The following is a 27,444-nucleotide window of genomic DNA, read 5'->3' as shown; positions in this document are numbered from 1 at the left end:
GGCCATCTCTCCTTTCCAGAGGTCTATTCCCTCTTCCATTTCCTAACTTGATATCTGGTAAGACAGATTTTGTTTAGCAGTTAAAATAAAACAAGAAACAAAAAACCAGACATGACACTATCAGAGTTAAAATAGAATGTTTAATAAAAGCATAAAAATTATGCTAAAGATGACTAAAAATTAGATATTAGGCTGACTTACAAAATACTATTATTTTTACATTTCGAACATCATAAAGTATAAAATTGTAAAATGTTAACGTGTATAAAGCAAGCATTAACAGTCCTTTCAGTGATATAGATGTTTATCACATAGATGTTTTTAAAGTGTTACAGTTTGAGGCATTATATTTAAGAGTTTAATAAACAACTGATTTCAACATACTTTTCACAGAAGTTATTTTTCCTCAAGTAACCTACAAACTATTTTGGTAGCAAAAGTCGAAATTAAGCATATATAAAATTAAGGAATTATAAACTTGCTAATGCCGAGTATTAATACAATTCAAAAGCATATGAAATTTCGGATCAGGAACAAACTTTCCTACTTAAGCTGCAGTGTAATCCACACATGCGTCATCTCAAATCCATACAACAGTTGCTCCATTTACTCAGTTTGTTCCTGGCCATTTAGTTTTGTTTTGTTTGTTTTTTCTAAATTAACAAAAATCCTCAAGGCACTAAAGATTAGCCTGTCTTTTATTTATCCATATTGAAAATGTGAGGGGTAGACTGCTATGGGATCAAGTGGCAGCAGTACAGAGAAGTGGTTTAGAAAGAACTGTCCCGTCACAAAGACTGGTGGGTTTGAAATGAACAATAGTATCTTTTGACTAGGTGCCTTAATGTTTCTAAGCCTCAGTTTCATCAGCTACAAAAGGACATCTTCTTCACAGATTTTTTGTAAGGATTATGTAAACCTACGAGTAAAGCATTATTATGTGGTGCTAGCCGAAGGAAAGTCTCAAAAAATAGTTGTTCATATTATCATGATTACTTCTATATAATTAAAGAATACTATAATAAAGCAAAAGGCTAATCATTCTTTGGAGTATGTTCTCATTGGGAGAAATATTGGCACTACTGCGCAGGACAACTCTTCCTTGTACAGGATTGCTTAGACATTTAGCATCCTGGCCTCAGAACTGTGAAAGGCCAGTAGCACCCCCATCATTGTGATAAAGAAATTTTTATTCACACATTTCCAAATGCCACCTGAAAGAGGGCATTACACTGTTCTTGAAAACTATTTTTCTAGAAGGGTCTTCTTTATTAAGGAACAATTTCATTCTCTTAATAAGAATGCCTTCCTGTCTTTGAGAATATTCAAGGATGAGATGAATTTGGCCTGGTGGCAGGGAGAACAGGAAAGTGCAGAATGAATCCTTTCCTGATGAATCCCAGTATCAAAATTCCTGAGCTCACTATTCAGGGCTCAAGTCAAAAGGCAGAGCTGTATCTTTGCAAGTTAACTCAGCAGGAAGGAATTCTGCCACGAAGCCACTTCTTCAGCTAAGCTCACTGTTTTTGTACTTGAAATAGAATGTAGACATGTCAATTCAGACAATAACCTTTCCTCAACATACTAGACCAGAGTCCACTTTCTCCTATGTCTTCAAAAAGTAAAAAGTAAAATCACAAATAAAAAGATTAACAATAACAAAATATGCTCCACAAAACTGAAATAGGGTCTGTGTCAAGGAAAGCTCTCGGCCTAAACTCATATCCTTCTCGGACACAGTATTTAAATCAGAACACCATCTTCATGTTGTCACAAGTCTTTAACGGGTAGGTCTTCCTTCTGCTCCTGAGTTTGTTCTCCAGAATGAAAGTGTTTTTGATGATTTATATGTCAGAAGGATATGGGACATTTGACCTTGGTTAGTGCTGAGAGATAAAAGGCAAGTTTTATCACCCAAGTTTTTTTTACATATAAAATGACTAAGGCACTGAGATGAAATGAAATGAAATGAGATGAAATGCTCATTGGCGGAAGCATGGGAAGAACATCCAGATCTCCAGCTTTCCAATCCAGTACTTGGCTCCCATCCCCTGAGTCACAGACAAGCATTACTGAAATGGCTGATGTATCCTGCTGAGGAATCCTCCAGAGTGAAAGCTCCTGTATTCTCTACCCTCTTTCTGGTTTCTCTCTAGTCTCAGCCTAGCCTGGATCTTTTGTCAACTGCCAAAGGTAAAATCTGTTTAGAAGGACATGTATTCACTTTCTGTTCACCATCTCTTCTTGAAGATGTTCTTTATCTCTTTGAAATGATTAGGTTAAATGGGTGTGGGGCTAAAGTGAGACCATATTTTCCAGTCAGGATGGGCTTCTTAGAATCCTTAGGTAAAGTAAATGTGAAATTCTGCATTAGGCTCACGAACATCAGAAATAATTCCATTTTTGCCAGCTGCTCTCCCATACACACCCGCTTTCCTGAAAATGAGATCAGAAAAAAAGTAAGCAGCATAATACCATCTCTTTCCTCTCTCAAAAAGGACATAGTTATATGAAAAAATCTAAATTGAGTGTTTTAAATACAGATATAGATTTAAAATACAAATACCATATGCCCTCCTACAATATATGATCAGAATTTTTACATACCATATCCAACATTTTAACTCCTACTCATAAAAACATCCTCATCCTAGACAGGAACTAGAGAGATCCAACGTGACGGCTACCTTGTCTCCACCTACTTGTCTACCTACTCATCTCTTTCCTGCACTCTCATTTGGAAGATTAGGGAGAAAATAAATCACATAAAAATCCCTGGAACATTCCTTTTGTATAGAAAGAATCCTACATGTCCTAATCTAGGAACCTAAAAGAGGGACTGCTGAGAATGAAACCTCCCCCCGCCCTCCGCCCCCCGCTTAGCAGCAGGTCAAAAGTTGCTCTTAACTCCAGCAGTTCCCTGGGACTCATATAATCACCCAACAGTTCAGAAAGGAAGATTTCTAGTCATATTTAAAGATTTAAAATCAATTGCTTTCATTTTGTTTTTAACATAGGAAATGAACATAATGGAGATGCATTATCTTATCTCTTATATTAGCTTGCCAAGAAAGAAACATTTTTAAAACAATATCATGAGATAATACAAGATGCTTCTGGTTTTATTTCATTTTTAATTATGTGATTAAGAAAATAAAAGTTGCACTGACCTATCCCAAAAGGAATAAATGTTTCTTTTTTAATAAGTTGTCCTTGATCATCCAGAAATCGATTAGGGTAGAAATCATCAGGTTTCTCCCAAATGGCTGGGTCTCTGTGCAAGGACCACAAGTTGGGTAATATTATTGTGCCTTTAGGAATAGTGTACCCTAGGAGCGCTAAACAAACAAACAAACAAAAATGGTGTCATTCAGCGTGCTTTTACTAATAGTTCTCTGTAAACATCGCTATCTGAAAAACATCTAGTTACATTCCTGAGACTAAACTTTGAGGTACTTGATGGCCGGGGCAAGACCTTATCAATTGGCATCCTTGTTTTCATACCGCCCCTGGACCCAGCCTGAGACGGGGCACAGGAGTTGCTCCAACTGATGTTGAGTTAATGAATTAAATCAAACCATGAAAACATTTCAATTAAGAGAAAATGCCAAAACAGAAATCACAGGACATTCCAGGTAAACTTTGCAAAGAATATAAATTCCTAATACTTCCATGAAACTTTACAGTTTAGAGTCTTTTATGTCCACACAATAATATGAGGAAGGTAAGCTAAAGTAATGTACATGGAAGTCAGGACTGCCTCTCAACCAGCTGATGAATTCATATGCACTTTAAACAATGCCCAAAAGATACTGCACACTCAGCGTATCTACTGTGCACCAAAGAAACTGTTAGGTGATTCAACGTCACTTCAAAGTGATTGCTTACTACAACTGTCTCATAGCTAGATTTCAAACCATTACATCATGAGCTGTCTCCAGAGGAGGTAAATTCCTTGTTGTGAGGGATGTGTATAGAGAGTCTGAGTGCTTATATGTCAACGATATGACCAAATAGACACATTTCACCATAAGTAAGAGGTCGAAACAGAATCGGATGGCCTCTTCTAATTCTTTAATATTTATACTTCAGTTGCAGAATTGTATGAATTGAAGTAGGATAATTCCCAGTTAAAATCCTTAATTCCCCATTTAGACTAGCTCTTCTGACCTCTAAGAGGAGGACTGAGAGGTTCCTTTGTTAATTCTGGAATGTCTTTTGCCAATGCAGCCACCCTAAATGGCGGCATAATTTGACCAGTGTAAGGATGCATGCTCTTAAGGCTAGAGAGCTATTTATGAAGCAAACTGTGCTGGAATGCTAGTACAAGAAGTAACGGTCAACCGTGGGCTAAAGCATTCCCTGGACATTTTACTGCCCATGACACAATGCTAAACCATCAGAAGGATCATGCTAGGTGATGGCCACCATACCCACACCTGAATGCCTATGGATTAAGGGGCTGTGCTTCCCTTCAGGGCATTCAAAGGGGGAAGACCCTAGACTTGCCCGTTTTCTCCGAGGTCATGTGAGGAATGGAGAGTGGCACCACCACAGTCAGTCTCTGCACCTCCATGATGGTGGCTTCTGTGTAGGGCATCTGGGCCTTGTCAGTGAGGGAAGGGGCTCGGTCAGCACCAACGACCCTTTCGATTTCTTCGTAAACCTTTTCTATATGAAAGGAAAGAATAAGCCAGAAGATAAGCCATGAGTGAGTTGAGACTGCCCTATGCTCACTTTCCATCACCTTGCACACACATCTGGTAAGATGGCAGTCCAGGCCTGACTTGGCCTCAGGGAAGGGAAGCATTGGTCAGATCTCCCAAGTCGAGGCAGCTAGTCCCAGGGCCCCTGGGCCACCCTGTGACTTTGAAGGAGGATAACAGAACAGATAGAGGGGCAAAAGAGAAAGCACCGTGTATTCAGGAGCACTCTGAATCATTCTCTCATGTGAACAATAGACTGACTCTCTAAGCTTTTATATGTGACAATGTGTGGTAGCCCAACATGACCCTCAATGACCCCTGCCTCTTGGTTTTCTCATTCTTATGCAGTCCCCTCCCACTCTGTACCAAGTTAGTCTGTGTGACCAGGAGAATAGGAAGAAGTGTTGGCATGTCGGTTCTGAGTTTAGGTTCTAAAAGACACTGTGGCTCCTTTCTTGGCCCTTCACTCTCTCTCTTGGGTCACTCACTTTTGGGGGGATGGCAGCTGGCAAGTCAGGCAGCCCTATGGAAAGTTCTAAGTGATAAGGCCTGCAGCCAATGGTCCAGTGGATGAGCCATCCTGGAAGTAGATCCTTCAGTCCAGTCAAGTTAACAGACCACTGCAGTCCCAGTCAAATCGGACTACAACCTCATAAGGAATCCTAAACCAGGACTGCTGCATCTCTGACCATTCTCCACTGTTGCATTTCCCTCCAACTCTCAATGCAACTGGGAGAAGTTCTCCCAGGAGCTCAGCCACTCCTGGATTCCTGATCCTCAGAAACTGTGTGAGATGATAAACGGTGGTTGTTTTAAGTAGTTAAAGTTTGGGATAATTTGTTACTCAGCAATCCAGGCAGGCATAATCTATACACCACGGGCAAAAAAAATAGCCCCTCAAAGATGTCTACAACATAATCCTCTACAACCTGTGAGTATATTATCTTACTAGGCAAAAGAGACTTCCCAGATGGGATTAAATTAAGGACCTTCAGATGCGGAGGTTATTCTGGATTCTCTGGGTGTGCCCAATCTAACGGGTTTAAAATTTAAGAACTTCCCCCTGTTGACTTTAGAGTCAGAGGGAAACATGACAGTGGAATAATGGTCAGAGAGATGGCACATTTCTGGCTTCAAAGATGGAGGAAGAGGACCATGAACCAAGGAAGCTGGAAATGGATTCTCCTCGAGGTCCTGCAAGGACCGCAGCCCTGCCAACATCTTGATTTTAGCCCATTGAGATGTGTTCGATTTCTAATATAGAGAACTATAAGATAACAAATTTGTGTTGTTTAAGTCACAAGTTGGTGGTAAGTTTGCGATTATTTGTCATATGAGCAATAGAAAAGTAACACACTATTCTTCCCTGTATTCTTCTGACATGAACTCAACTGACATTGAACTGCCACTAACACTCGCTTCCAATTGGTATTGACGTGATAGAACTAGCTGTATGACCTTGTGAAAGTTATATAACTTCTTTGGGCCGCTGTTCTCTATGTTCAAATCAAGACGAATGGGTTCAGATGATCATTATGATTCCCTTCGGCTCTAAATTGTTATTCTCTAAAGTTTCTTCTCCATCACAGATTCCGCACAGAATCAGACCTGTAGAGATTTGACTCTTTTCTTGTTTTTTTTTTTTTAAAGTGCAGCTTGCTACCAGCATTAATTTAACATCATGCATAGGAATGCTACATTTTCTAGGTGATATTTTCAGCAATCGAGAATTACTATATTTTGTAAATGAAAATACCACTACTAAAAACAGAGTGCTATAAACAGAAGAATGTCATTTGTTTCCAAAGACTATTGATGTACTAGATTGATGCGAAAGTAATAATAAAAGCAAGATAGTTCGTGGAAGACTTTGGAAATAAGGTTAGGACTAATATGAAAGTTATCTCGGGGTAAACACTGCAGCTGCAAAGTGCCGCCAGCGAGTATTCTCAGGGCAAAGGGGAAATGGGTTAAATCAGGGGCAAGCAAATATGAGTGTCCAGAAACTTGGATTTTCACTGTTAATACCATATCAACTCTCTATGAGTTGCAAGTATTTCCATTTTGTCTTCCAGCCTGAAGACAGTGCTTAGTGCTAGGAGCCAGAGGGTCAGCAAGGTTGCTGACCCTAATTTAAATAACCTGGTTTTGCCATGAATAAGGGAAAGATCTATTAATTACCTTGTATGCCAGGGTTCAGTGACATATACAGAAGGCACCAAAGCAAAGAGTTAGTTGTGGTATCAGTCCCAGCAATGAAGAGATCCCCAATGATATAAAACAGGTAATTGTCATTAAAACTACTATTGCTATTGTTTTTCTTCTCTTCATCCACATGGAGAAGGTACATGTCAATGAAATCCTGAGGGTTCTCAGCATCCAGAGATTCTCGATGGTCTCTGATGATTTTTTTAAGGAAAGTGGTAATATCCTTTTCAATCTGTCTCAATTCCTTAAACGGTCCAAAGGGAAGGTAATAAAACCAGGAGCATATGTTGATCAGCTGGAGTTGGTTGTTCAGAGAGACTTCTAACCCTCGTGACATAAAATTAAGTATTTTCTTAAACTCGCTGTTGGTGTAATCAAAGCGCTGGCCCAAGCTCAAGGAGCAAATGATGTTCGCGACAGCGTTGTTGATGATGGGGAAAGGGTTGAAGGGGCCTTCTCCATGCTTTTGCATTTCCTCTTTCACGTATTTGAACTCCTCAATAATCTTGGGCTCCAAGCTAAGCTTTCCTAAGCCAAAATGACGAAGAATTGAATGAGAGAACTTCCTCTGTTGTTTCCAGACTGGACCATAAGGTGCAAATACAATCCCTGCAAAAGAACACCAAGAAAAGGTGAGAGAGAGCAATAACTGATAATACTGACCAGGACTTACCAAGAGGTGTATTCTGTATTTCTCAAGTCACTTATACAAAGTTCATATACAGATAAAGATCAACAGCCAAGAAGAATGATTAGCAAAATATAGTTATAAGGTAGTATATGTTTCTAATAACAAAAATCATATGCAATTTGATTAGGAAAATTAGCTATAAAGATTATTATAGATACTAACCCCTGGTGAAACAAAAAGCAATGAGTTTCAATTTCTAGGGTTTGTGTAAATTTCAAAATCTTATTTTCATAAGAGTGAATCCAAGCTTAGAAAAAATTCCAGGCTGGATACCACATGAGGGCAGGGATAAGATCTGATTGTCTCATCATTAAAATCCCAGCTTCTGGCATAGTGCGCCTTACAAAGGATGAGCTTGTTAAATATGAGCTGAATAAATATGAGCCCAACTGGCTTGGAACACTGGCCATCAAACTTTGGAATCAAATAACTGGCAGGTAATCTAAAATGTCTGTTGTTGGCAAGAGCCCTAATTTAAAAACATCTGAACTCCAGGTTGTCCACAGCTACATCTTATTTGACTCTCCCTTACATTATGCATCAGATCCAACAGAACTGCAACAGAATTGTTCTCAGATAATCCTTGTTTCCTGCCCCCTGTTCCTCCTCCTATCTTCCATGGTGTGTGCTTCATTGTTTCAGCCAGTTTTCCTCCTTCCCCATTTTTAATCTACTGCATTTCTGCTGCCTTCAAGAACATGCTTCATTCACTTAACAGATACTTCTGAACGTCTACTATTTGCCAGGCACCGGGACCAAGAACAGTAAAAGTAATTACTGTTACTTTATAATAAGATATATAGAAACTATCATAAATCTTAACACCTAATAAGGGAAGTCCTCACCCCCCAACTTTGTTCTTTTTCAAAATGGTTTTTGATTATCCTTGGCTCTTTAATTTTTTATAAAACGTTTAATCATCTTGTCGAGTTCTATTTTTAAAAAAAGCACCTTTGGGATTTTGATTGGATTTAATTTATAGATTAATTTAAAAATTGTCTTTATGACAATTGGGCTTGCCTGTAATCCAAGAATAAATCCAACTTTGGTTTTGTTGTTTTATGCTTTTAAAATACATTGTTGAACTTGGTTTCCTAATATGTTGTCTTTTTAAAAATTCATATTCATAAATGAAAATAGCCTATAAATTTCCTTTCTCATAATGTCATTGTCTGGATATATTGGCCTCCTAAAATGAGCCAGGGTATACTTTTTCCTTTGGAAGAATTTGTCTAAAATTATAATGACATGTTCCTCTTTTTCCCTTTTCGTATATTTTTTTGTTCTTTTTTGGATATACAAAATTGGTCTTCTAATTCATTAATTTTCAGACCCTTATGCTAATAAGTGAGTTAAGGCTCTGCAGTTGCCTCTGGGTACTGCTTTCGCGGCACTCCACGAGTATCGTTTGCAAGTATTTTCATTAGAGTTAAAAAAAATTTTTTTTTCTATTATAATTCTTTTGTCCCAATTTGTTTCATACTGATTTTTAACTATGATGATCTTGCTTTTTAGCCCAGTGTGTTATCAACTTTGATAAAACTTCCAAATAAAAAATAATTCTTATCCAAGGAATCATTGGGTATTTGGGGTATAGAGTTCTCTATATGTCCATCAGTGAAAGCTTGATAACTATTGGAATCTAACCTTTTGTATATTTACCAAATTTTTATCTGCCTGCTTTCTACACTCTTCAAACTCTTAGGTTCAATATAGTTTGCTATAATGGGGCACTTGTCAATTTCTTTGTGCCCTTCTGTAGGCTTTTGCTACATGTAAATATAGCCATACTTATAGCTATACCTGTGTATCTATGTTGTTAGGTACTTATATACAACATTGTTAGGTACATTCAAGTTTAGCATTATACCTTCCTTGTTAAACAGAAATGACGTCCTTTTACCATCATGCAATGCCCTCCTCATTCTTAACAATGAAGTCTGACTCAAAGTATATTTTGTCAAAAATACAACAGATTTTTAAACAAAGTTATTTTCTTGGTATAACCTTTTCCTTATTTTTACTTTGAATTTGAATGCACCCTTATGTTTGGGGTGTGCCTCTTTTTGGCAGGGAGGGTGTGTCTCTTTTAAAATAACATATATTTGGATTTTTTAAAACATCCATTCTGGTAATCTTTTAGCTAGTAAGTTTAGTCTGTTTACATTCAATGTGAATGCTATTTCTAACATATTATTTTGAACTTTCTATTTGTCCTGTTGCTATTCTTTTCTTCCCCTTCCTTTTTTGCTTCTTTCGCATTGAAACAGGGTGAATGCTGACCCTTGTTTTTAACAAGCTTACTTGAAGTCTAATTTACTGGTCAGCAAACTATAGACCACAGGCAAAATCCAGCCTGCCGCCTCTTTTTGTATTGCCAGAGAGCTAAGACTAGCTTTTAAATTTTTATATGGTTGGAAAAAATTAAAAAATATTTTGTGGTATGTGAAAATCATAAAATTCAAATTTCAAGGTCTATAAAAAAGGTTTAACTAGAACACAGCCAGTTAATGAACTACTATAATTCATTTATATATAGTCTACAGCTGCTTTGGCACTAAAATGGCAGAGTAGTTGCAACAGAAATTAGCAGTGGGGGGGAGAACATTTTCTCTGCCAGTGTCCAGGCCAAGACAGGCAAATTTCCTTGTTTTCTTTTGCTGGTGGCCAGATTTGTTGAGTGTTGTCTAATTCACTCAGTGAAACTCTTTAAGAGTCCTCCTTTTATCTAGAGGCAACTTTTTATCCTGCATGGTATGAGGCCATATCCTTCTCCCCTGTTCCCCAAATTCTACATCCCTGGCTGGCCAAGAGGTCACTAAAGCCCAAGGTTCTCCAGAGCATTTACTTTTAATTCTCTGAAAGTGTGGTGATAAGGAACTCGTCTAACTATACTTTATATGCATTTTAAATAATCGCTGTTTTCAGCCCACTCCCTCACTTTTATACCCCCAAATCTTGAGCCTTTTGGGGGTTCTTCAGGGTAAACGTCTCATACCCCGCTAGTACCCTCCTCTGTAGACACTTAAAGGTGGTCATCTTCTACTCCGTGAAGTCATTTGCCAATTCCAGGTTCACTTTATGTCTTCAGATTGTGGTGCAGGACTGCAGACACAGTTCATCCCGGGTGGAGTAGGTGCTTCTCTTAAAAGCTCCTCCTGTTTGGCATGTGATTGTCGAGACAAAGATGGAATGGAAATGTCTCAACTATTCCCCAAAACAGAACTCTCCCTTTGTTTAATAAAGCTCCAAAAACTACTTCCTAGGCCACTGCAGCTTAGTTCCTCTTCCTGTTTTTAACCATGGCCAAGTCTTTTGCTGTATTCAGCATTCTAAGACTGTTGCTGGGCTTCCTTTTCTTTTCTCGGAAAGATGCAGTCTCTCTAACTTCAGGATTTGATACTAATTTTAACTACGGTCTCATTAAGATATCATATATGACATCTCTGCTTTGTCTTCTTACTCAAGGAACTTTATTTTTCCTTTGGTAGAGCCTCTATTTGTATCATCTATTCACCATTTTTTAAACTACACATATATTTTAGAAACATTTTATCTAGCAAAATGCCCTTTTCCTATCAATTTTCCTAATATTTATTTAGAGTCTCCTCTGTGCCAGATACTAAGGGCACATAGATTTAAAAGACACAGTCTGTTTTCAAGATGCTTCTTACAGTCTTGCGAGGAACTAGGTAAACCAACTACCCTGACACACTATTGTATGTTAGGTTATACTGAAGTTGCCTTGTTAGAATGTATTGTATTGAATGTTGTATGTTTTAAGTGCATTGAAGTTGCAGTGTAGACAGAGGAAGGACCACCATGCCAGCTGAGGGAAGGCAGTGCTTCTCAGAAGAGAGGACATCTGAGTTGATACGTAATTTGTAAATGAGGATGTGTAAGAAAGCACCTCTTAGAAAAATAAATAACTTCAGCAAGATTGAAGAAGGTGTTTCAGGAAGGGCTAAATTATCTTCAGGGGAAAATCAGGTTTAGATAAGGCAAGAAAGTGGAAGAAAGCTTCTCAGAAGAGGCTACTATTTGAGCATTGCGGTTTTTGATGATGAGCTGACAGGAATGAAGGGTAAAATAAAAGAGGTGACCAAAGAGACAGTGCCTAAGAATGCCAGGGATAAGAGACATGGGAAAAATTAATGGCCTTAGTGTTCCAAACTTTACAAAATGCCCATGACTCCATGACATGCAGGCAGAATGGATTAAGGTATCAGAAGTGTTTGGAAGAGGTTCTGGCATATCCTGCAGTTAGTGACTTCTCCATTCTTAGCAAAATCTTCATCTCAAGGATTATGACACTGAAAACAAAAACAGCTCCAAAGCAAGAATTAGGAATCTTTTGGTTGGGAATAACAAAAACATACCCTTGATCTAGATTAGCAGAAAGGCCAACTAAGCTGCTTGAACCAAAAGAGAGGAAGGGCTGGGTGTAGTGCCTCAGAGAACACTAAATGCCACAGAACTCTTTCTTGCACCTATTTTTTAGTTCTTTCTGCCAGACTTCTTTCCTACTGCAGACCAACTTTTCCAAGAATGAGGCTATCTTGAGATGCTTATTCTCCCATTTTCACCACCAAAAGGAAAGCAGTGCTCTTGCCAGAGGTTTAGATGGTAAAAAGTCCATCTCAAACCAAATAAAGGATAGGCTGAAATGACTATAATATATTCCCACAAAGGAATACTGTATAGCTCTTAAAAACTTTGCAATAGAATATTTAATAATATGGAAATATATTCATGATACTTTAAGTGGTAAAAACAATTTTAAAGAATGTGAAGAATTATTTCATTTTAAGGAAGTTAAACCATTTTAAAAAAATACGTACATAAAAAATACTAGTTTGCCACAGGCTAAGTGTTTGTGTCCTTTCAAAATTTGTTACATCCTAATACCCATTGTGATGATGGTATTTGGAGGTGAGACTTTTAGGAGATTAGGTCATTAAGGTGGAGCCTTTATGAATAGGATTAGTGCCCCTATAAAAGGGGCTTCAGAGATCTTCCTCACCCCCTTCCACCATGTGAGGTTACAGACAGCTGTCTGTGAACCAGGAAGTGGGTCCTCACCAGACACCAAATTTGCTTCTGCCTTGCTCTTGGATTTCCCAGCCTCCAAAACAGTGAGAAATAAACTTCTGTTGTTTATAAGGCCCCCAGCTCATGGTACTGTTACATCAGCCTAAACAGCCTAAGACAAAGGTGATAATATGTAAATGTCAATAATGGCTTATCTAAAAATTGATCACAGATGATTTTCAACTCTTTTTGAAATGAACTGAAAAGAATTCTTTTCCCTTTCCATGTTTTATGTTTTACAATAATAAACATATATTACTATAATAAAAATACATAAAATACATTAAATTTGATGCAGTTCTACATTGATCACATATACATGTTTTCATTCCTGAAGCAGAGAAAGTGCTATCCAGTGACTGTATTTGCCTTTTCCCTCCACAGCGTCACAGAAGTGTTCCTCTTAGAATCCAGGTCCGCTTGATGTGAGTGCATAACTATTTTAAATAGCTATTTTACTGTATTTACTACAAGATTTGTTTATCTTGTTTTCTCACTCATTGTCAGATTCCTTGGATGAAATTTCATTTCTATCTTCAGTTCCTAACTTTATTTTGCATCTTGTTCTCTTTCAAGATAGTCAATACTGACTGACCTATTCTGTACTGTTTAAACTTCTAAATTTCCTTTTGCCTTCCATTTTTATAGCTTTGCAATTTGCTTGGACTCTTGCTCCAAGTCTCTAGCAATCTCTCAAAATTAGAAATGATCTTATTTCTATCAACAGGGAAATAGATAAATCAAACAACAAAGCTAGAAATAGAATGATATTTTAAATATAGGACATATGTAAGTTTTTCAAATACATACCAAATAAAGCTATGCATTGTTATGAATCTGAAGCAAATCTGAGTGGTGGATAAATGAGTTTATATTGCTCTCTGAACTTTGTATTTGAAATATTTTATAATAAAAATAGATGTGCAGGGATGGCTCCATTGTGTAGTGGTTAGCACATCTGCTTTACAAGCAGAAGGTCCTGGGTGCTCACCCCAGGTGGAGCCACGCCCCAGGACCCAGGGTGCGCTAGGCCCCTGGTGTGCTCCAGGCGTGTGTGGGAGGAGATACTCGGCCTTCAGAGATCCAGTTCTTAAGGAGAGACAGCAACATCCGTAGGTCAGGGGTGGGAAGTGGAAGTGAGTGCGGGGGCAGAATTAAAGAGTGGAAAAAAATAGATGTGCATAAATCTTTTAGAAGAAATAGGCCACATTTAGAGTAAAGCACTCCTTTGGTACCCTTGACTCTGACTTTTTAACTTTATTTTCTGTTTGAGCTCAGGAAGAGAATCATATGAATTAATGAATGTGATGAGTATAGCTAATGTAGAACATCTAATGATGGCCTATTTAGCTTACTATAGGTTTTATGGGCTTATAAAGAACACTATGAATCATTCCCTTCTCTGCTAATCTTTAGCAGCGAAATTATTTAAAACTATTTTATAATAAATATTTAATAATGTTATTGACTCCCAATTCTGAATATATATTTTTTTCTAATAGTCTACATCTTGTTTCTGGAAAACTTACCATTTTACAATTTTACCATTGGAAACCTTTAGCCAAAGGTGGCTGGGACACTCCTCATGTCTTGCTCAGTGAACAGCTCAGACTTTAGCTCCAGTGGCCTTCTTCACGCTGATCATGCTATGAATTTCTTGACCTGTGAATTCTACTTTGAACTCATCTGCCCCATCATCCTTTCATGGGCATCTTGAAATAAACTCACATTATTCCCTTTTTATTCTTCACTCTTGAAAAAGTTCCATTAAAAAAAATCCTCAACTATTGAAAATTTTCTATTCAGATGCTTTGTTCTCTATTCAGTTAAGTCCATAAGCATTTCCTTTGTGGCATATGGTTATTCCTCTGTCCCTTCTTGTCAATCATCCTCACCAGCTACAGAAAATTTTCTCAATTCTTCCTCCCAACACACATCTACCAGAATCAGAGTGTCTTCTTTTCCATTACAATTGCATAGTATTTCTCACAGAGACTATATGGCCCATGAGCCTAAAATACCATTTAGCCCTCTTCAGAAAATTTGCCTGACCCCTGCTCTAGAACAGCACTATATAAAAATTTCTGCAGTAACAGAAATGTTCTCCAGGCTGTCAACTAGCTAAATATAGATAGTAAGATTGAGAAAGTGAGTGTAGTTTATGGTTTTAGACAGCAAATAGCGTAGCTCTAGAAAATGAGGGGTTTATTTTAGACTACACATATGCTTTTACATGTCTGGAGCATTATGCACATGGAATTTTTTATGTCACTGTTTTGAACAGCAGAAAGTAGGAAAACCCCAAAATGTCCATTGGAAGAACACTGGTTAAATAAATTTAGTACCATCCATGTAATGGAATATTAGACAGCCTTATTGGAAGATATCCAAGAAAGTAAATAAAGTAAGAACAACGTGTAATATTTTTTTAAAGTAATTCTTTGTTTAGTGTATCACTACATAACTCATCACCTGGAAAGTGAGTAGTTCAAACAAGTATTAAAATGCTGTGGTTGATTGGGCTCAGCTGGGTGCTTGTGTTCCACATGTGCATTGTGGGGCTCCAGCCATCTGGTGGCTTCACTTTGCCTGACAATTGGCACTGGCTGTCACCTGGGAGCCCAGCTGGGACTGTTGATTGAAGCACCTTTAATGTGGTTCTTTTAATGTGGCCTTTTCATATTGGTTGGGATTCTCACAGCATGGCAACTGGGTTCCAAGTGGATGAAAGCAGATCTTAAACGTCACTTTTGCGTTCTACAGGTCAAAGCCAGTTACAGGGCCCTCCCAGATTCAGGTAGGGGGAAATTGATTTCACTATTCCACAAGAAGAGTGGACAAGAATTTGTGGCCATCTTTAATTCACCACAAGCATAACCACGTGTGTATGCACACGCACACACACAAAAATGTTTATATGTTTATAGAAAATCCTTAGAATGCATAAGAAATGGTTGATCATGGTTACTTTTATATAATAGAAGTTGGGGAAAACTCTCTTTTCTTGTGTTCTTTGAATTTTATTATATGTATTGAAAAATTCCTTTTTAAACCTCTTTTTCCCCAATGCCACTGCTAAAAGGGCCACTTGTTATGCAAGACAAAAAGAGTTCTGGGCATGACAGTGATGACTTTACAACAGTGTGAATGACCTAATGTCACAGAATTGTACACTTTAAAATGATTAAGATGATACATTTTATGTTATGTGTATTTCACCAGAATTTTTAAAAAGAAAGAGAAAAGAAAAGCAGGCAGGAGTTTCCAGGCAGCCATGAGATCAGAAGTGAATTCCAGGTAGAAGGAGCAGCATGTGTGAAGCATGAAAAGGGTGAGGTATGAACTGTGACATTAGTTTTCAGTGGTACCTTTAGAATATTATGAACAAAGGGAGATGGATGGATGGATGGAGTGAGTTAGGATAACAGTAAATGTTATGACATATTTCCTAACCTGGAAAATAGCTCTTAGACTCCCTTAGGCAGGAATCACAGAAGCTACAAACCCTGTGTATTAAGTTTGTCAGCAGGCTCCTCATGTGTTTCCTGGGCTATCTTATGGGAAAATAAGTATCTTCTTAAAACTTTTGCATGCAAAACTCAGAAAGTCAAAAGGATATCCCTCCCTGAAGAGTAAGGCTTCGTTCTGGGAAGAAGAAATCCCTGGAGAGATCAACCCGGTTTTATCGTCTTCCCTCCCATTAACCATCGTCAACTTCCCGGTGGGTTTCTAACTTCCTATCTTGGAAGATGAACGAGTCAGTCATCCATTACAGTTCGATGGCATCTTAAAGACGCCTCCGCTACCATTCTCCTGCGCCCGGCTGCGGGGTGCGTGCCGCTGGAGGGGGCACAGCCCCTCACCCTCGCGCGTTCACACAGCCCGTGACGCCCCCTCCCCCTGGCTCCTGGGCCGTGGCCCAGCTCACCCTTCTCCCTGGTCAGGAGGGAGACGATCGGCACCCGCGGGCGGTCGCTGAAGACCTCGGCCTGCTGCACCAGCGCCTCGCGCACGCTGTGGTAGTCGTTGAGGACCACCACCAGGTGGTGGCCGATGAAGAAGCTGTAGATGTTGCCGTACACGCAGGCCATTTCGGCCAGGAGTACGTGTGAGCCTATGGAGAAGGGGTCCGTGCCTGCGGACCTCGCCCGGGTGCGCAACCATCCCCTCCTGCGGAGGAAGGGCGGCAGCAGCACAGGGCCGAGGTTGCCCAGCACCGGCCACGGCGCGGGCCCGGGGGGCAAGCCCAGTGCCCGGCGCGGCCTCAGGCAGCTCCAGCCGACCAGTGCGGCCAGGCCGAGCAGCAGCAGCGCGCCGCCGGTGGGGTCCAGCCGCAGCAGCCCCTGAGGCGCGGGCAGGAGGCACAGAGGCCAGGGCGAGCCCTCGGCCTGGGGCTGGGGCGGCACGGCAGAGGCCATGGCCCGTGCACCGGCGGCCGCAGCCTCGAGCTCCTCTCGCCGTCAGGAGTGGAGCGCACGCAGCTGCCGGCGCCGGGCTGTGACTGCCGCGGGGCCCGGGAGCCGGAGGCGGGAGGAGCGCGGGAGGGCGCCCCGGATTGGCTGCGCTCCCTTCGCCCGCTTTCACCTCGCCTCCTCTAATTCGCGACGCGCGAGCGGAAACAGGGACGCGCTCGCTACGCCGCTAAAGTGGGGTCCGCGGACCAGGCGGGCGCGCTGTCTGAGAGTTTCGCGCCTAATTTCTGTAGTGGCCTTCGTCTAGGTCCAGCTTGGCAGGGACCGCTCCTGAAGCAAAGATGCTGCAACACATTCTTGCGCTGTGATTGGCTGTGAGACTTTGTCATTCGTTTGTCCTTCGAGTGCATCACTGGTGCCAGGACAGCAGGCCCCTGATGTGACTGTCTCGACCCCAGCACTTCCACCCTGAGCTGGGAGAGTGGGGTCCCTGCCACACGCCCTGGTGACAAAAGGACAGGGTTGCCTATTTATCTACATCGGGATTCGGGGGAACACAGGACTTTTCCTCCGCTGGGCCACAACAGCGTGATGGAAACGCAATGCGGAGAATTCGGAGGTATAGCGCGGCCAAAGCCGCGAGAAGGATGGGCAGGGCGTGGTGGTGGGTGGGGTGATGGAGCGGAGATCTTAGCACTGGCCACCGCCAGGGAAACCTCTCAACCCGAGAGTGAAAGCGGGGGCGGGGGCGCGGTAAAGCAGAAGACCTAATCCAGGAATTTGCTTGGAGAATTTGAGTAGCTAATAATCTGAAAAGAAAATTAATTGGGTGAGGAGGGATGACAATATTATTATCGGTATGAGACCAAACCTGAAATGCTGAGGTTGAGATATTATATATAAATATGTGAATTGTATAATGATTTTAAGACAGAGTCCTATAATCTTCCATCATGATGGCTCCTGGGTGCGTCCCTTTTCCCTCTTCTACAGGCTAAATCCTCTGGTTCCCCTTTTGTTAGGTTGACACAGAATTGTCAGTATTTGACTTTTTTTTTAGTACTGAAAGGTACGTTTCGTATGAATCAACTTAGCTGATCATAACAAACAAATCGGTTTGTTTCCTGATTTCCGATTTTTATTCTACTGCACACACTAAAAGTTTGCCCACCATGCTGTACTTAGGAAGGTGCGACCAAAGCATACTGAGTCCTTTCTATTCGTTCTCTCATCCACTCTATTTTTTTTTCTGTAGACAGTGATGCCAGTAGACTATGCTAGCTTTCAAGTCTACTCTGTTCTAGTATCATTTTTGCCATGTTCTTTGTAAGTTATTTTAAAACACATCTATTTTCTATAATTAACCATTAATTTTTAGATTACTTTTCTCATTGTTGAATTTAGAGAATTTTTAAAGTTTAAACTGTACTCGTTTGCAGATACAATCTTCAGTGTGTCTCTGATTCTCTTTGTAGCCTTGCTCTCTAAAATAATAGCCACTAACATTGGTCCTTACAAACAACTTGAAATCACCAAGGCTTTTCAAATAGTTGAAGATGCGACTAATTTAACAACCCTAACAGACACCCTCTTGTACAGGATACAATTGCATTCACATCATTTTCCAAAATATTCTATTTCATTAGGTTAACAGGTCTCTGATGCAGACAGGAAGTGTTACGGGCTAAATTGTGTTCCCCCAAAATTTGTATGTGGAAGTCCTAATCCCTAGTACCTCAGAATGTGACTGCATTTGGAGACGGGGTCTTCAAAGATGTAATTAAGGTAAAATGAAGTCATACGAGTGGACCTTAATTCAAAATAACTAGTGTCCTTATAAGAGGAGATTAGGACACAGACGTGTGCACAGAGAGACGACCATGTGAGGACACAGTGATAAAGTGGCCATCTGCAAGCCAAGGAGAAAGGCCTCAGGAGACACTAATCCTCGATCGTGGACTACCAGCCTCCAAAACTGTGAGGAAATAAATTTGTGTTTAAGCCACCCCAGTCTGTAGTAATTTGTCATGGTAGCTGTAGCAGACTAAAACAGGAAGCTATGTTTTTAATAATACCATGGATAAACTATTTTAAACATGAAGCACATAGCTCATCCAGTGCTTCTTTGGGATGAATTTCCCCAGATTTTATTCAGGGCTTTCTTGGTAGAAACAGGAATACTTTCTGCTCCATCCCTTCCTGTTTTAAATAGGAGAATAATATAATCAGCAGCAGCAGTAAAAGAAGAGAATACTGAAAGATCTTTGGGGCGGAGAGGAAAAGGAAGACAAGGAGAGCATTAAGGAAAAAAATCATGTTTTATTGACTCCCCAAAGATTATTTTTAAACCACTCATTTTCCCACTGAAATCTTTCTTGCTGTTCATGGATTTTGGCCAGAATTGTTGGTAACAGTATATCCAAAACATCTAAGTACTTATTATTTTGTTATCAAGAGTGGTATTACATTACACCCATCCAGAGTCAGTGAGCATGAACAGAAAGGGCTTATGGCTTAAGAAGAGTTTGAAGAATGCTAATTAAGAGAGAAAATAAAAGTGCTATTTAGACTATTAACTCTTTCATTTTCCTTAAGTCCCTATGATTTGATTCATATACTCCTATGCATGTCTTCTATATATAGTGTTTATGTACTTCTTTACCCTGATAATTAGGGCCCTGATAATGCCTTAAACTCTACAGGTTGGCACTATTGCTGCGCCCTCAACCCCCCCCTTTTTTTTTACTCCTTGCAGCTTTACCTATCCTTTCCAACATTAAATTGTGGGACTGGCCAGGATATTAACTTGTTTTCTATATTCAGTCTTTACGCTTGTTTGATGAATAAATAAACTTGCCTATCTTCAATATAACTTACTTCATTCTTCTCCAATTGTATTTGCTCTGATATTTTCCTGGAGAAGAGATCAGGCAAGGAGGCCCCTGAAAAATCTAAGTATGAATGGAAGGCAGAATCTCAAAAGTAACAGAGTCCAATTCCCAAAACTTCTTTTTATTTGGACAAAGTGGTGCCAGGATTGGTACAAACTTTTTGTTTAATGCCTGAACTGGCAACAGTCCAGATATCCTTCAACAAGAGAGAAGGGCAAGTGGAGGAAACTGCGGTATAATGGTAAGATAGACTCCTGCTCAGCAATAAGAAAAGAATGTTATGATACACCCTCACAGCATGATGATTCTCAGAAAACATTATGTTGAGTGAAAAAGCCAGATGCAAAAGAGTACATACTGAATAATTGCATTTATAAGTAGTTCTAGAAAGGGACAACTAACCTATGGTAATAGAAATCAGAACAGAAGGTAGGACTGACTGGGAAGGGACATGAGACATGTTTCTGGCTTCTCTTTCTTGATGGGAGTGTTAGTTACTTGGGTGGATGCATTTGTCAAAACTGAACTGTGCATTTCGCTCTAGGTAAATTATGTCTCAGTAGAACAAATTTTTAAAAAATCCAATCTCTTGAAAGAAAAAGACTTAGTTACTATTGTGAAGTGGATGCTCTCAGTAAGTTACATGATATATTATTACTGTAACAGTGACGTAGTTGTAAACAAAGAGGAATAGAAAAAGTAAAGAGTAACATTCCTCTTAAAAAACAAACTTATCCTAACTTTAGTTAGCCTGCCCATATTGTTACTGATCCCTGACATTTCATTTTTATGTAAGCCTTGCTGAAATTCCTGTTCCTCTTTTATCCGTCATGGACTTCCATTTATTATGCAGGAGTCAGCATGGAAGCCACACAGGAGCTCTGCCCACATCTACCTGGCCTGCTGTGGGCCATCTGTAAACCTTCCTGTTGTTTTCTTCATGTGGTAAAATGAAGGAGTAACACAGGACTGCACGATTCCTCTAATCTCTGATATTGGCCCTCTTAAATAGACTGTCAGGACTTTGAACTTGGCCTCTGATTGATAACATTCTTAGTCAATAAAATATGGAAAAATATAGTTACAAAGTAAAGCATAACCAGTTGCCACAACAAAACTGACATGGGGTTGTTATTCTGTTTCAGATGAGAATGCTTGACTCTTTGCCTAATAACTAAGTCTCATGAATAATCACATTTAAGGAAGGACATTGAAAGGTCATCTACTCTTTCTTTTTAGGCAAGAACATAATACTCAAAGTAAACTAGATATTTAAAAGTCAATTTTTCATTCTGATTTTTTATATAATAATACATAGTGTTTATACAAATTTGAAAATGCAGGAAACTATAAAGGAAGAAATAATAATCACCATTTTTTCCATCCTGAGGTAATCTGTAACATTTCTATATACATTGTTCCAGTCTTTTTTATGTATCAATGATATTTTAAAGGTTTATAAATATTTCTGATTTTCACATACTTAATAAATATGTGGATAAATGTATATTAACATTTTCCATTTCATTTTCCCAGAAATCATTTTCAATGACTATATTCTAGTCCAGGAGTTCAGCAACGTTTTCTTGTAAAAGGCCAAAGAGTAACTATTTCACAGTTGGCAGGCCATGCGGTCTCTGTCACAACCGTGCAGCTCTGCCATGGGGATAGGAAAGTAGCCATAGACAATGTGTAAATAAATGGGCATGGCTATCTTTCACTAAAACGTTATTTATGAAAAAGAAAGACACCAGCTAGACATAGCCTGCAGGCCATTATTTGCTGACCTCTGGGTTTTAAAAAATCTAGTCCATTGTTTAGGAATATTTAGAAATTTAACTGATCAATATCTGTTGTCGACACAGGCTATTTCCTTTTTTCTTTGATATTATGGACAATATTGTGATATATATCTTTGATGATTTCCATGGAATAAATCAAGACATAGAATTAGTATTAAGACTATTGCTAAATTAAACAAAATACAGACTCACACACTCTACACTCACACACACGTGCATGCACTTTGCTTTTCTACCCGAGATAACCTGTTAAAAGTATGATATCCTTTCTTATGTGCATACATAGATTTCCCCCTCCCCCGATGGCATCATACTATACTTTTGGTTCACTAACCTGTTCTTTTCACGTAATGGTGTTTTTTGAGAATCTTGCCGTGTCAGTGAGCATTGATCTGCCTCCCTCGGCCTTTTTAAACAGCTGTCTTGTGTTTCACTGAATCAATTCATTCAAGAAATATTTACTGAGCATTGAGTATCATGCTTTGTTCTCGGCACTGGGAATACTATGTGAACAAAACAAAGTACTTGCCCTTCCGGGAGCTTATCTTCTAGTGGGAGAAGCCAGATAAAAGATGAACAAATGTATAATGTGTCAGCTGGTGATAGGTACTATGGAGGAAATAAGGTACAGGAGGAGGATGGTAGAGATTGCTGTCTGTGTGAGTGTGTGTGGGGGGAGTGCTGTCTTATATAAGGTGTTCAGGGAAGGCTTGTTTTGAATAGATAGCTGGTCATCCGATGGAAAGCTTGCAGATACCGGGGGGAAGAGCCTTCCAGACAGAGGAGACAGTAAGTGCAAAGGCCCCGAGGCTGAATTATGCTGAGAGTGTTCCAGGAACAAGGCTAGAGTGTAGAAGGCAAGGGGAGGAATGGAAAGAGATGAAATCAAAGAGGTGGCCTTGTAGGGGGCTTTGCAGAGACTCTGGCTTTCACCCTGACTAAGAGGGTGAGCCATGGGAGAATGTTTAGGGAAGGAATACCAACATCTGGCTTATGTTTTAATAGAATCACTTTGGCTGCTTTTATGTAAAGGGGCAGAGGTGAAACCGAGACCATTAGGAAATCCATGTAGCTGTGTCACAATACATTGGCCAAATCCTCTGTTAATACCGAGATTGCTTCCAGTTCTTTTTTTATTTCAAATAGTCCTAGAATAAATACAGGGTTTTTTTTTTTTTATGATTGTAAAATTTACATAAAATTTACCATTTTAACCATCTTTAGGGTACAATGCAGTGGCATTAAGCACATTCATAATGTTGTATAACTGCCACTGCTGTCTATTTCTGTAACTTTTTCATCATCCCAAACAGAAACTGTTACACAGTAACTTTCCATCAGCCTCAGCCCCTGGTTACTTCTACTTTCTGTTCCCTGAATTGCCTTTTCTAGATACATCATGTAAGTGGAATCATACAACATTTGTCCTTTTGAATCTGGTTTATTTCACTTGCCATAATGTTTTCAGTGTTCACTCATGTTGTAGCATATTTTGGAATTTCATTCCCTCTTATGGCTGAATAATACTGCATTGTGTGTGTGTATATATATATATGTTTTGTTTATCCATTTATCCATTGATGGACATTTGGGTTGTTCCCACTTTTGGCTATTGTGAATAATGCTGCTGCGAACACTGGTGCACAGTTCTATAATACAACATCTAATATCGCATTCTGTTCATCGCCCAAAGTTACACTACCAGATATCGACCCCCTTTACCTTTATCTACCTTCTCCCTCCCTTTCCTTCTGGTAACCACCACACTGTTGTCTGTGTCTACGAGTTGTCCTGTTTTTTAAATTAGAAAACAGTATTTCCACACTAGCAATTTGTCACTCACTTTTCTGGATGTTTCTGGAGAGACACAGCGAAACAGTTCACGCATCCTGTGAGCTTATGAAATGTGGGGGAGCTGGGCAGAGTGGGGCCTTTGGAAGCAAGCTCAAGCATGTGACAGCATTCTCAACTGAAATCCAAAAGCTTGTACAACACAACAAATTTCTTGTATTAAATAGAAAATGTTTCATTTAAAAATCCTTTAATTCTTACAATTTAAAAATTCTTAAATTCTTTACAATTTAAAAAATATTTTTAAAATCCCAATTTATTTTCCAGTTAGACTTTATTATAAATTAATGAGTCAGGTAGTATCAAGTTCTGTCGTTTACGTGACCTTGAATCTTCACTGTGATGCTGTCCCCTCTCGTTTTATAGAGGGGACATGATGATTCAGGTAGGTAAAGTGACTTGCCAAGGTTGGATGGCTGGGAAGCAGCTGCCTTAGGAATTAAATCTTGGGGCCAAGTCCACTATCTTTGGATTTTCCCACTTCTCTTTATTTTTCAATCCATATTTTTGACCAAAACACCTATTGTATGATGGCTACTGAAACATTTTCAAGTTATACACATCAGTTATTTTAAAACAAATTATTTGGTGGCATAACAGGCAATTTACTTTTCACTGAATCTTCATAAATTCTGTTGACAATCCAAATCCATATTTATTGAATGAACATTTAAAATATTCATTCGATAAATATTTGTTGAGTACCTCCTATGCGATAAGAACTTTGTTAGACACTGAAATGAATACTAAGACAATTGTTTTTTCCTAAGGAACTTTAATTTGGTATGGAAACAGGATATAGTTTTTAAAAATCTTAAAATGGTGTTTTAGTATCTCACCTTTTGGCAACTTGTGTCTTTTAGGGAGGAATTCAGAGAAGAAGGTAAAGCTTTCAGGAGATGAAACTTCAGCTGAACTTTCAAGACAGGCAAGATCTGGATGTATGTTAACAATTTCGGTGCTAGAACCATGGTACCTAAACTTTTGTTAACTGAATTTGGCCAACACTTATCGAATGTGTATCTTGGAACAACATCTTTCACTTAGTGCTCCCAACAACTCTGTTGGGACATCGACTATTATTATTTCCATCTTACAGATATAGAAACTAAGGCCCAGAGAGTTTAGGCAACGCGTTTAAGGTCTTCCACATACAGCCAGTACTGGAAGAACTGAGATGCAAACCCAGAGAGCACAGGGCCACCACGTTATGTTGCCTCTTCTGGAGATGGCTGATAATACTGGCTGGGGAAGCACAGCATGCATAGGACTGAGCACTGCACTACAGAGGACAGGTGGCACTGTCAGTTGACAGTGGTGGGGCCTTGCATAGGTAGGGCTCACAGGTAAGGAAGAACCACGGAATCCAAGGAGCTTAAGACTTGGCACCGTAAGCAGTGCACTTCACTTTAAAAAGATGTATTTGTATAAAATTAAGAAACCCTGGTGTTATGGACGACATGTTTGTGTCCCCCGCTGCTGAAGCAGGCCCTGGACACTGGCATGTAATGTGCCCTCCTCGTCAGGCCAACCAACACCAAGGCCGAGGGCGGGGGGGCGCACTGGAAGCTTCAAATTAGTTCCCAAGCACATCAAAAGAATCCAGCCCAGAAAGACAACCACCATGACTGCCCCCAGGAGACCCAGTGAAGCCAAGGAGTAAGCCCCCAAGATGGCCAGACCAAGGACAGAGAGACAGAGTAGGCAAGGCCAGAGGCCCCGACTGCCAGACAAGGCCACAAAAGCCCCTCCTGGTGCCAGTGAGCCCCATGGGAAGTCAAAGGTCAAAGGCAGAAGGAATTGCCCAGATGCCAAGGCCCACAGGAAAACCAAAGCTGGGAGTCAGAGTTCAAAACCCACAGTCACCAAGGGCAAGAATGGTGATGCTTCTCTGGCCAAAAAGAAGATGAAGAACAAGGTCCCTAAAGAGGCTGCTGGCCAGGGGACTGGGGAAGGACTAAAAGCCAAAGCTACTGCTCCTCCTAAGGGCAGTGGGTCCAAGACGGCGCCAGCATCACTGGCCAGGAAGACAGAGGTCCCCAAGGGCCCGAGGATCCACCAAGACCTCTTCACCCAAAGGGGCCAGTAAGAAGGCAGAATTCAAGAGCTAGAGGCAGGAGGAGAGAGACTAATATTCTGCTGGAGTTTTTATTCCCCATCAAACCATCACTCTATTTATTTCACTGTAACTTATTTATCAATAAAGGTTTTTTTCCCCCTCACAAATTGGTATGGGAGGAGGCAAAAAAAAAAAAAAAAATCTGTGTGAAATCCTAACCCCCAATAGGGTGGATTTAGAAGGTGTGAACTCTGGGATGTAATTAGGTTTAGATGAGGTCATGAGGGTGGAGGCCCCGTGACGAGATGAGTGTCCTGTGTAAGAAGAAGACGAGCGCTCTCTCTTCCCAGGTGTAAGGAAACCTGGCAGAGGGCCCACACCTGACCCTGACCCTGCTGGCCCCCTGACCTAGGACCTCCCAGCCTCCAGGACTGTGGAAAATAAATGTTCACTGTTTAAGCCATCCAACTTATGGTATTTTGTCACAGCAGCCCTAACCGACAAAGACAACGGGGAACTGTCCCCCTGCCCGCCTGCCCGCCCCGTGTCAAATGTAAACATTCTCTTCAATCCATGAACTCGGAAACTGGCCAGATATAATTTAAAAATATGTTGAAGAGTACCATCTCCTCCCAGCAAAGATGTCATGTCTGTAGACCTTGGGTGTGTGTGCTCTGGGGGCCTGGCCCCGCACAGGCCCACAGTCCCTCTGCCAGTCCTCTGCCACCAACCTCGGGGAGGTATGTGAGGAGAGAGGGGTGATGGGAACAACAGTTTCACCCCACACACCGCACATCAACCATCAGGCGTGAGACTACAAAGAGGAAAAGAACATAGTTGTAGGTGAAGGGACTGGAGTCAACTGGAGACAGGAATTCTGCTAAAGGTGGATCACGGAGTCTTGGAGGGCTCAGCCTCGAGCACTAACCTTGCTCTCCACAACACAAAACCTGGCTGGCAAAGGATTTCCGGAAGAGGCAACCCTTTTCTTGCCTTCCCTGCACAGGGGGTGACTCTCCTGCTGCAGAGAATGACGGGCCTCGGCATTGACGGGATGGGAGCCTGGATGCTCCTTGCCTCATGTTAACCTCTCCCTGTGAAAGCAGCACGGGGAGATGCACCTGGCTGAGTGTTAGGTAAGAGAAAGCCTTTAGCAGTGTCTGATATATGGTAGCTTCTCAAAGGCACTGACTTCCTTTCTTTCTACTCAAATAAATACATCATTTAAGGAACTAAGAAAGAAAAAGAGAGAAGTGGTTGGATCTAAGAAGTAAAATCTGCCCAAGAACTTGGCCAGAGGCAAAAACACATACTGGTTTGGGCACATTTTTAGCACAGAAAGCTCACCAGTTCATGCCAGGACCAAACAATCCTGGGGCTTCACTTTGGTCCTTTCAGGAGCCCAGAATCAACCCAGACTGCGCTGAGCCCAAGGCTGCTCCATGCCTTCATAGCTGTGCTGTCCCTTGAAAGAGGGTCATCACGTCTCTCTTTTTGACATCCCCTTGGGAATAGATCCTGAGAGTCATTTAGAGATAAAGTCACATGCACTCTGGTGTCTCCCGTGTTACCCTGTGCAAAGCTAAGGTGTGTGATAGCGTACTGTCCTGTACATGCAGTGTACATGTATGTATCCTGATACATGCAATGAGTTTGCTCTGTTCTCACAATTTGTGAGTCACACACTTGTCGATCCTTTTTGCTTTCAAGGCCGTTTTGCACTAGAAGCATTG

At 40.4% G+C, this 27,444-nt stretch overlaps 1 protein-coding gene across 1 annotated transcript; it reads right to left on the bottom strand.

The window, feature by feature from the left end:
• Positions 1-120: 120 nt before the first annotated feature.
• Positions 121-17,206, bottom strand: CYP2U1 (cytochrome P450 family 2 subfamily U member 1). Its single transcript, XM_039848792.1, has 5 exons — positions 16,625-17,206; positions 6,888-7,523; positions 4,510-4,671; positions 3,171-3,338; positions 121-2,436 (listed from the first exon to the last, which is right to left on the bottom strand). The coding sequence occupies exons 1-5, from the start codon at positions 17,112-17,114 to the stop codon at positions 2,258-2,260; spliced, it is 1,635 nt and encodes a 544-aa protein (XP_039704726.1). The 5' UTR covers positions 17,115-17,206; the 3' UTR covers positions 121-2,257.
• Between the last annotated feature and the right edge of the window lie 10,238 nt (positions 17,207-27,444).

This window comes from Pteropus medius, unplaced genomic scaffold (genome assembly GCF_902729225.1).
Source record: "Pteropus medius unplaced genomic scaffold, Ma_sr-lr_union100, whole genome shotgun sequence".
NCBI lineage: Eukaryota > Metazoa > Chordata > Mammalia > Chiroptera > Pteropodidae > Pteropus > Pteropus medius.
Note: the sequence above shows the minus strand (reverse complement) of the source record. Positions and strands in the feature narration are given on the sequence as shown.